Here is an 11,229-nt window from a genome sequence, read left to right as displayed (position 1 = left end):
TGGGCGGGAAAGCGGGATCTGAGAGCCCTATTGTGGACCCTCTTGACAGTATTACGTATTTGCATATTAAAATAAATTTGAACATCTCCCATAAATAGATCTGTTTTACCTGGAAGTCTTGTTTATCATCGCTTACTCGTAATTACAGTTTTAATGTGCCTCCCACACCCTGCTTAGATTGCTTCTCATTTTTTTGTTGAAAGAAATAAGATAAGAAGCATGTTAGATCAAGTGTGTAATTGAAAACGGAATAGACAAATCACTTGGAATGGTTTTCCATTCTCTCCACATCTAACTCAAATTACGGCAAATCATAACGAAGACCCGATCAGTCAAATGAAGTTATTGGCTCCGCCACCTTGTGCTATGGCCCAGGTGTTTAGCAATTTGATTTGTTTCAATTGAAAAAGAGGGAGCGAAATATACCAATCTAATTACATGCACAGTAGAAGGTCGACTATATTTAAAGAACAGAATACGGACACAACGATATGTATGTGGTACCCGGGCAGACGGCTCTCTTTTTCACCTATATCTTCAGGCGCATTTTAAAATACTTTTGGCTTTGGTTTCTGTTATAAAAGGGTCAACTACATAAAATGGTGAAATAATATCTGCAAATAAAATATGCATTTGATTTAGAACCTGTGAACCAAAAATAGACTTTCGTGATTTTTGGACAAATTAAAACATTCAAAGACATATTGGTTTGGGGTACTCGACAAACCTCTTTCCATCGTTACACACTGTACTGAGCACCGCTGTAGGTGGCCAAAACCAATTGCAGCATTGTATGTTCACAAACTTCGCGCAAGCACTTTTACTTTACACGACTTTATTTGTACGGTACATTTTCATATTCATTTCTTATGGAAGAGTCAAACAGACTAAACTAGTTCACCATCACAAAGGTATATTCAGGTAAAATTATATTTGATCTGGGCAAGAATTTAACTGATTTGCACTCCCGGTAACCAGCGTAGCTCGGCGGTTTTTAAGCAATTCGAGCGTGCAAAGAAAGTGGCGAAGCTCAAATTGCTTAAAAAACCGTGATGAAGATGATTTTACGGAAAAATTTTTTTCCCATCTGGGTTATTGACAAAATTATTCATAGCTATGTTTCTAAGAAAATGAATCTCAATCCTGCAAAATGTGCGGACTGGCCCGCTCAGCTCTGATGGAACTTCTACACATTTCTACTAACTCCCCTATGTTGGCCGTTTTTCTAAAGTTGCGCATATTAATTAAGACAGCTGCTTAAACGTTATTACAAAACTGATCTACATCTACATTGTTCAACGAGAAAGATTCCGTGCCGCAGAGTCTCAGTTCGCGTGTCGTTTATAAATTCACATGTGCTGCCTGTAATGCCTGCTGCATTGGTGAGACCACTCGCCACATTTGTACACGTGTCCGCGAGCACCTTGTGCTGGACAAGGTTTCGCATGTTTACAAGCACTTGCAGTCATCAGGGACTTGTCGTGACTCATGCTCTGCTTAACAAATCGAATGTGGTTTAGCGTGGTCTGTACACTTATCGACAACGAGTACGCTTCATCATTCGAACTCTAAACCAACAGCTGAGACACTTAGATTTGCCTCTTTCTTTTTAATTCCTTTTCATGTTTTGTTTATTTTATTTAATTTTTTGATTTTGTTTCAACTACTGTTGGCGCGCGCGCAGCCTTTGTTCCCAGTGTATTCCAATATTCAAATTGTTAACGTAAATCTTATGACGTATACCTATAACTTAATCATGTATACAGTGAAAACTCAAGTGTACAACCGTGGAACATTTGCAACTGAAGATGACAGGAATGTCGAAACACGTTTTGTAAAATGAAAAATGTTGTTTACTTTTAAGAAATAGCTTAAAAAAATGCTTAAACCGCCAAGCTACGCAGGCTACACTCCCGGCCGAAAAAAAAAGTCATCTCCAGTTATACTGAACGTTTTTCTTAGTTCTGAGTAGCAATTTTTAGTATTCCGTTTCCGTTTTAACCTGTAGACCCACCGCAACACTTTCACTAATAATAGCTACTTTACTGATAAGTTTTCGACGAAATTTTGAGAAATGATTTTTTGGACGGTCAGTGTGTCAGGCCCAGCTCAGGAGGTGCCCCGCTGACAGTGTGAAAATGTGCTCTAGTCATTACTGCGCGTTTTAACTTTTTGTCCTCTTTTTCTGTGTTTATGGTTATTTTTCACCAGTAAATCAATTATAACGGAATCTCCTGAGATTCGCAGTCTTAAAACAGTCGAGCATGAACCGTGAAAGGACATCGAAAATCACGCAGTCGTCCTCTTAGGTCTTCGTGATAATATTCGGGCAAAAAGTTTACATACTTGGCAATGATAGGAAAGGGCAGCTGACAGACTTGCTCTAGGTTTCTGGCGGTCAAAGTTTGAGTATTTGCTTATAGAACGTTCGTAAGTTTGAACGACACTTTGTTCATTATTATTCTGATTGAGCTAACGTGACGGATTGTTTAGAAACGGTTGTCTTTAAGCATATTCTAATTTAAATGACCTTAGCTTTTCGAACATAGTTCATTTAATAGGCAATAAATGAAGGCAGTGAAACTAAAAGTTGTTCCGAGAAAACAGAGAACTTTACATTTGGGTTGCATTTCTAACAGACGCTAATAGACAATACGTTCTTGTTTTGCGTTGAATAAATATGGTAATTTTCGTCCTATCTCTACTTTTTCTCCGTTTTCGATAACTGAAGGGGATTTCGAAATGGTCTCTATCCTTTCTTAAAGCAACAAGTCAACATGAAACAACGAACAACGTATTCCGGAATCACCTTCAGTTCACTGCTCATGGTATTATTTTTTCGAAGTTCGTTTTGCATCATTTACGACCAAGAAAACCTTACTGATTTATGATATAGTTTTCTTTTACGGCTTTCACGGGAAGTCGTTCTTAAAGAGCTTCAACCCATAAGGTGTTAGTTTTGGTAAATCCAGTAAGGCCGGTTCGTGATTAGTTTTATCATTTCGCATGCACTGATTTTAATCAGTATCAGTTACAAAGAACTAATGTTTTACTTTATTCCTTTCATGTCCTCTGTGAAACCAGTTATGTTATGCAGGTGTTTTACTTTGTTACAGGATAAACAAACCCTTCTCAGTCGCTCGCTCAAAACAGACAAGGAATGATAAAGTAAAACCACAACTGAGCAACTAGAGCTTTTTTATTCCTTGAAAATCCGCTGCTAGACAGTCCGTACATTGGTTGGAAGGTAGTTCGAAGGGTACACACTCGTATTTACAGTTATGTTAATATAATGCAATGATACACAATGAAACTGCGAATTAAGTTTACATGAAAACCTTCAGCAGCGTGAACTGAAATTCAAATAGTGGTATTCAGTGGTTCTGTGATTAGCGCAACGATCCCAGCTAAGAGGAAACTATTTTCTTCTTCAAAAACAAGCCTGGGCCATCTTTTTCAGATGAGATTTTGTTATAAGGGGGTTGATAATCGGGTCTCTAGCTGGAAAAAGATGGTCTGGAGTAAATTTGTCAATGCCAGTTTTCTAGGATGTCATATTTAGGAACCTTTAGACGAGGGTGGTAAAGGGGGGGGAGGGGTATACATCAAGTTTCACGGAAAATAAAGTAGCTCTTTCACAATTCACGAAAAACACAACATTGGCATTTTACGCTTCACGGAAAATAAAAGAGAACGTTGTGAAAAATCCACGGTTCACGGCGACTATGGAAATCACGATCCACAGGAAATAAAAAGGGCCGATCACGGGTCACGAAAATACCCTTTACCACCCTCTTAGATTGGACTACGAGTACGAGATTGAGTACGAGTACGATTTCCGAATTTCAAACCAGTGACGTTTCTAGAGCCCTCACTCTTCATGCTGGTTTTAGGCAGAGATGGTAGCTCGTGAAATGAGATGGGTATGTGATTTGATGATGCGAAGCCTGCAAACTGGAATTGAAAAGTCGTTCTCGTACTTCATCTCGTACTGGTACTCAAATCTAAAGTCTCCTATTATCAAAAAGGAGACAACATTTTTCATTTTACAAAACATGTTTCGACATTCCTATGTCATCTTCAGTTGCAAATGTTCGACGGTTGCACATTTGAATTTTCACTGTATACATGATTACGTTATAGAATTACGCCATAAGATCAGTCACGTTAACAATTTGAATATTGGAATATTGAATACTTGAATATTGTTAACGTAACTGATCTTATGGCGTAATTCTATAACGTAATCACGTATACGGTGAAAATTCAAATGTACAACCGTCGAATATTTGCAACTGAAGATGACAGGAATGTCGAAACATGTTTTGTAAAACGAAAAATGTTGTTTCCTTTCTGAAAATTGCTTTTACGACCATACATTGTCGTTATGATATCCGCCACTTTTACATATGACATTTGACGTTCCCATCTGATTGCCTAACCAAAGAGAACAGGGAATTCCATGAAGTAGAGTGACACTCAGAGAAAGCATAAATAATCCCCACATTTTTTTGGTGTTTTACCATAAATTAGAACGAATAGAACCTATCCAATCAGAAAGGCCAGACCGATCACGTGGACAAAACAAGTCCATCTCTCAGACCCTCTCGTCCTTTTGGTTTGACGAAGGTGCAGCTTATCTCTTACACGAGAATTTAGTGGCTCCAAAAATACCCAGAGGCATAGATGCGGTGTTAAAAACGAAACAAAAACTCTTTTGACGCACTTTGTGAAACAGATTTACCGTTCTGTTACACCAGAGCGCGAATAATGGCGAAAGGTTGTTCACTTGTTTTGGTGCCCTGTGAACCCGACAAGTTTTAGAATTCGGTTGCTACGGTCCTCAGTAATTTTTGAGACTTAGTGTTAAAAGAATTTTCATGAAAGGGGCCACATTAGCTTACCGTGAACGCCAAACTAGGCCCGTAAATTTATTATTCAGTCGGTGAACATGTCAGCTCAGTCTGACTCTACTGCTTTCAACAGAAGGTCTTCGACACCATCGAGAAGAGCTTGGGAGGAGGAAACAGAAGGGAAACCACAGATAAGCGCTTCACAAAGCGACCTAAACAAGAATGTAACTGACAGAAATAAGCCTGCGTCTCCGAAAAGGACTGCCAGTGAAGGACAAAAGACATTGACTAGCATGGAAAGCAACGGATCGGCCGAAGTTCGACTTAGGTCGGTGGAAGTTGGTGTTGAAGAAAATGCTAACATTAGAACCAGCAAAAATGAAATTTCTCAGAAGGATAATGTAACGAATGGATTTCCAGACGTTAACGTTAAAAATGGAAAACAGTTTGGTTTGAGGGATCCTGAAGCTTTGAAAGGTGAACATATATGCGAGGATTCCTGTTGTGGTGACTGGACATTATTTACGCGGGTTTTCAAGTCAAAGCGATTCGAATCGGAAAAGCTCGAGGGCCTGTATCAGCGTTACGTGTTTCGCTTGAACCAGAAGTTTATGAGCTGGCTCATTGGGCTGCTACTTATTTTGACTTTTATTCTAATAGGGTTGCAGTTCGGTATGGAAAATAAAATGCCAGCGAAAACCAATGCCGAAGGCATCACTCTGTGTATATTCGCCGTTGCGTACATCTTGCTTGCTTTGATTGTGAACAGAAGTGGTTCATCTCAGAGCCATTTGAACTGGGTCTCGTATATTTTACTTGCCATCTCATGTGGATTTGTACTAGCTGCGGTAGTTTGTCCACCATGGGAATTTGCGGATCCTAGTCATGTTAAAAGCCTTTATTCACCGTCGGATGGCGTATGGCTGGCAGCCTTCTTCGTTTATATGACTTACACCATGTTACCAGTAAGGATGAGAATTGCTGTTTTCGGAGGTTGTCTTCTTCCTGCTATCCATCTAATATCAAGCGCAGCCATGAATAGCAATGATACGAATCTTACGAGATTGGTAAGCACGTTTTTAATTTTCGCTTTTGGTTTATTCCCGTGTTGTTATGTGTTTTGCGATATTTTGCAGTGCCGTGGAAGCTAGCGGCTTCCCATCATGTCTCGTAGCGTAAATAATTTATGATCTGTGTTTACAGTGTGTAGAAAACGTGATGCTCGAGCTCATGGCAAGTGTATTGTAAAAGAGCCTACTTGAAACCTTGGAGTTTTCTCTACTTAGAAAATAGTGTGCCGGCTTTGCAAACCTCTTTGTTCATGTCACAATGGTAATTCCATTTTTTTTACTTATATATTTTGCGAATCCGAGAAAAAAGTGATTGGATTTCTTGCACTGCTTATTTCAAGTGCAGGTGGAATAGCGACATATTTTAATTACAATAAACAGCTGGTTAAAATCGGAAAAAAAAAAACTCGTGCGTTATTTCCCGTGGTACATGTCTAAAATCACATGAACAATTTGTTTGTAAATTTAAGGGTAGTTTGCTATCAGAGGAATATGAATCATTTTGGGGCTGCTTCCAAGGTTATATTTTAATGTGGGTCAGCAATTTATGTGTGTGTGTCATGCTCTCTGGCTGATTGTCAGGGTGAATGAGATGGAGTCCTAAGGACGTTTTTGCTGATTGTTTGTGATTTGTAGTCATAATTCAAAGCATTTTCCTGCTATAATTTGTTTATTTTATTGGTGTGGAGAGTTCTTGATGGCAGGATTACAAAGAATGGAAAGTAAACAACACAAGTTAGAAGCAGTGATTCTTGGATGAAAATTTGAAATTTCTGGGTCGTTTTTAAACTTGGAAAATATTATTTTCCAAGTTGTAGTGGTGGAACGATTTCACTCCATCACTCCTTCACTCCTTCACTTCCTGTTAGACATTTGGAAACCTCGGGGGGGGGGGGGGGAAGGGGTGGTAACTCCCGTATGAAAAGGCAAGGGATGCTCATCGGAAAATATGAATTTAACTCCTAAGGGAGACTAATGTGGACGTTGCTCGAGCTTCATTAGACCTCTAAAAGATACCACTTAAGAGTGCCTGCCTGTAAATAATCAGACAAATTCTTAATTTTGCAATAAGGGTGAAAAATTTGATTTCGCTCATATTTTTATGGTAGATAGGCAAAGGGCATGACAAAAGCTACTGGGTAGTTTTAACTCAGGCTTCCGTAGAAAAGCCTAAGTCTAAAAATGCAAGCCGTTTGTCGTTGTTGTCGTCGTCATATTTGGTCGCCAAATGGGGGGTCATTGTCCCAGGCGTTCCTAGCGTGGTGCAAGGAAACTGGGGATGAAAATGCGACAGCTCTTGCTCTTTGTGAGAATGCTGTGATTTGTGAGGAAAGTTTGGAAAAGACTCAAAGAAGATGTCAATCATTTTTGGAATGGGTTGGCCCACAAATTATATTACTTGACAGCCTGCCGGATAAGCAAAGTTCATGCTCGTTCTCACAAGATAACAAAGGAGCCATTTACGAGTTCAAACTACAAAAACACAGACAAAAATCAAATCATGATGCTGAGAGGAACAACTCGGATGTTGAAAAATTAAAGAATCGTCGTAAGCAGAACTTGGAAGATGAGGCAAACAACATGCAATTGGATAAAGAGGATACTGTACGGGTCCGCAAATGATACCAGGACCGCAAATGATCCCGGACCACAAATGATCCCCAAATTGAACCGCAAATGATCCCGGGCGGAAATGATCCCTATATTGGACCGCAAATGATCCGGATCAAAAAATAAGGAATGGCATGGATTTATATCAGAGGAAGGTGAGAACATGTACAAGAATTATGAACTAAAAAAAACATTCTATCATTTTACAAAAAAAATGTTCCACAGTTGCTGTTTTGTTCTTCAAAAAAACAGATCGTTTTCATTGTCATGCAATAAAAAAAATAATAAATCAAAAACCAACCAATGGAAAAAGCTAAGAAATTGTGATGTACGCTATAGAAGATAGCTAAATAAGACTCTTCTCCAATTTTTGGGCCTGTGCGTTTCCCCAAACTTCAGATATTTGTCGTAAATGTTTCCCAGAAATTTACAGAGCCCAGAAAGAAAACGCCATGGTAGTACATCCGTGGTACACCAATATGGTGGCCGGAATATAGTGTAAGCATCTGGAACTTACTTTGGCTTTCTGGGAGACTGATTATCAGTACTAAACAAACAAGCATTTACATAAGCACTTTTCCTAATGCTCTAACTTCTAAAAAGGCTCAAAATCATGAGATAAGTATATATTTTTCAACAAACTTGATCGTAGCTTTGTGTCACGCAACCTCTGTAACCCTGAAATTCAAAATACTCTGGTTTCCAAATGAAACACGCTTCTTGTAAACAGATATAAATATACTGCCTCTTATGCCTGATGAGGATAAAAACACATCACGTGAAGATGATCTATTGAATTAGATGTCTTAGAAAAACACATGCTTGTAAACATTCTTGAAATTCCGGTGGCGATAGTATCAAACATCTATCAGACAGCTAATTGTCAAAACAAAGCGCAAGTCTTGGCTTTGCTTGGTCATGAAGCTGAACTTCATAACTGTAGCTAGGAATTTTGGCTTCTTAGAATACTTAAGTAGTCATTTCCGAGGACTTAAAGCCAAAATACGACCAATTAAAAATTATGAAATAAATTTGTTCAAATTTCCAGTGCTACACACTAGGTGTTTTACAGAGTGATGAAACGTTGTAGGCTTGTGGGTCTACTCAGACAGCGTCTTCCGTAATAGTTGCTTCATGGTTAGATGTTAGTTTAAAACTTTTGACGAGTGGCGTTAATGGCTGATAAAATGTGATTTAACTATAACACCCAAATATCAATGTTTAACAAAGGAGGATATGTAGCGTATGTTGCACTGATCATAATTTTACTGAGAATTGCAAAGAAATGCAAGCCAAGTTGATGATTGAGTAGTGATATTCATAACATCGTAGTTAGCAACAAAATTTAGTTGAAAGTATGAAAAAAAAGCAAGTTGTAAGCCATTATAATTATAAGATGGCTTTGATAAAAACATCATTATTCACGTACGCCAATTTCCTATCCACACAATCCCACCATCCATGCCATTCCTTATTTTTTGATTGCGATCATTTGCGGTCCAATATGGGGATCATTTCCGGTCTGGGATCATTTGCGGTCCTGGGATCATTTGCGGACCCATACAATACTCATCAAAGCAACTTAAGTAGTAAATATCTGTAAACAGTAAAACTGCAGAGTTCTAAAATTAGCATCTTTGTAAAGAAATAAATCGAGAAATGAAATACTACTTCCATCAATAACATAGTACGTAAATTTGATACGATCATTCTTGATATAGAGACAACTAAGAAACTCTAATAGGGTTTCTTTGGGACCCTTCCAAACAAAAATGTCTTTTTTTAATGTTTTAATTTTTTAATCTTTTTTTAATGTTTTTAAATTATTTTTTAACTTTTTAAAATATTTTTGGGGCCATACAGTTAACGCTAATCATTGGCTGCAAATAATTTTTTTTCTCTCGAAAGGACATATGTCCTACTAAGACCCCATCTTGGTCAGTCAAAACAAATTGGTGTCGGACATCACTAAAAAGAGTAAGATTTAGTCAAGGTAGATTTTTATTCAACCTTACCGTAAAATGATTTATGATAAAAAAATTATCCGGACATCATGTCCGACCACAGTTCGGATTTCGTCGGACGTGAGCAAATTTTGGTCAGCCAATGTCCAATGACCGACTGTTATTTGCATCCCTGCTAATTGTATGGCTCCCAAAATATAACAACACGCAGTAACATGTGCATGAAGGCGTTTCTTGTAATGTCCGTTTACAGCATGTTTCAGCAGTTATTCACTTCCGTGGGAAGTTAAACTTAGGCACGCTTAAATCATTCCCTGAAGAAGTCTCAGATAGAGACGAAGTGTGTCGGAAATAAATGAAAAAATTAAAAAATTAGAAAAAGAAATTAAAAAATTCCAGTAACCTTCCAAGCAGATTGGCTTAGAGGGTAGATCATAGAGCGTAGGTTGAGGAGAGTAGTTGGTAGAACGAAGAGAATAGAGCGTAGATGGGCTTAGAGGGTAGATGGTAGATCTTAGAACATAGAGTGAGTAGCTGGTAGAATGTAGAAAATAGAGCCTAGATGGGCTTAGAGGGTAGATGATAGATGGTAGATGGTGGAGTGTAGAGTGAATAGCTAGTAGAACATAGAGAGTAGAGCATAGATGGGCTTACAGGGTAGATGATAGATTGTAGAGCATAGAGCGTAGATCGAAGACAGTAGCTGGTAGAACGTAGAGTGTAGATGGACCTAGAGGGTAGATGGTAGATTGTGGAGCATAGAGCATAGATTGAAGAGAGTAGCTGGAGAACACAGAGAGTAGAATGTAGATGATAGAACTATAGCATCGAGCTAAAAAGATTATTAAAATACTGCAAACCGTAATAATACTAAACATTCCCCAAGTGCTTTAATATTTGCTACAATAACTGTTAGCCTCTATGCCCGTACAGAGAACCGTAAAGGGTAGAGTGTAGATGGTGGACTCAATACAGAATTTTAAATTGAAAATGATGAAAACACTGTAAACCGTAATAACACTAATAACACTTAAATATATATGAGATATATGCGAAGAATATGCTACAAATTGAAATCAAATGTTACGAAATAGGCAGGTAACCATAGTAACAATACACAACTATGGTAAAAGCTATGAAGTTGGAGGTAATGTATCTTTCCAACACGTAGGAGGAGATGTGACAAAAGTGTAGAGTCATAGAGCTCTACGAAAATTTCTATGCCAAATCAAGCTTCATAAAATGGGCGCCAGTTGTGTTTTAGTATAAATCAACTAGTGGCTCAAAACTTTATCTAAATCCTCTTCACAGACACTTTGAAAATGCTAAGAAGCGGCCGTCATTTTGTTAAGGTATCATGGTAGGTGAATTTTTATGAAAAATGCGAAAAATCTTATTTTTGCTGGTGAAATTGAGAAGACTGAGATAAATATTTTGCAACTAGACGTTCTAAGAGCGTTTACTCGGGCTTCGTACCACAGTATCAAATTGTACTTTACGAAAACACGTATTGGACACAATAAAAGCAAACTAAAGAATCAGGATATTTTAGCACAAGAGTTTCGCTTAGATATTTACTATTCAAGTTGCTTCGTTTAGGATCCTCCTCATCCTATCACAAGTTGTGAGTTTAAACCATTTTGATTCAAGAATGAGGCACAGCTGTCTATGGATTGATGGAAAAGTTGTTTGCAAAGAAAGGTCTTTTTACAACTTACGGCGATTACTTTG

At 38.2% G+C, this 11,229-nt stretch overlaps 2 protein-coding genes across 3 annotated transcripts in view; both read left to right on the top strand.

Annotated features, from left to right (window-relative positions):
- LOC149115467 (uncharacterized) overlaps positions 1 to 11,229 on the top strand; it is a 309,029-nt gene that overhangs the window by 60,216 nt on the left and 237,584 nt on the right. The gene's annotated exons all lie outside the window — the stretch shown is intronic.
- Positions 4,579 to 11,229, top strand: part of LOC110050848 (adenylate cyclase type 5-like) — a 205,222-nt gene continuing 198,571 nt past the window's right edge. Inside the window, exon 1 of the mRNA XM_089284950.1 lies at positions 4,579 to 5,920. Within this exon, the coding sequence (XP_089141076.1) occupies positions 4,952 to 5,920 (969 nt within the window). The 5' untranslated portion in view covers positions 4,579 to 4,951. The remainder of the gene's footprint in view (positions 5,921 to 11,229) is intronic.

Source organism: Orbicella faveolata, unplaced genomic scaffold (genome assembly GCF_042242905.1).
Source record: "Orbicella faveolata isolate gen_17 unplaced genomic scaffold, um_ofav_v1 contig_13, whole genome shotgun sequence".
In the NCBI taxonomy this organism is placed as follows: domain Eukaryota; kingdom Metazoa; phylum Cnidaria; class Anthozoa; order Scleractinia; family Merulinidae; genus Orbicella; species Orbicella faveolata.
The sequence above is the reverse complement of the archived record's forward strand: the minus strand, read 5'-3'. Positions and strand labels throughout refer to the sequence as shown.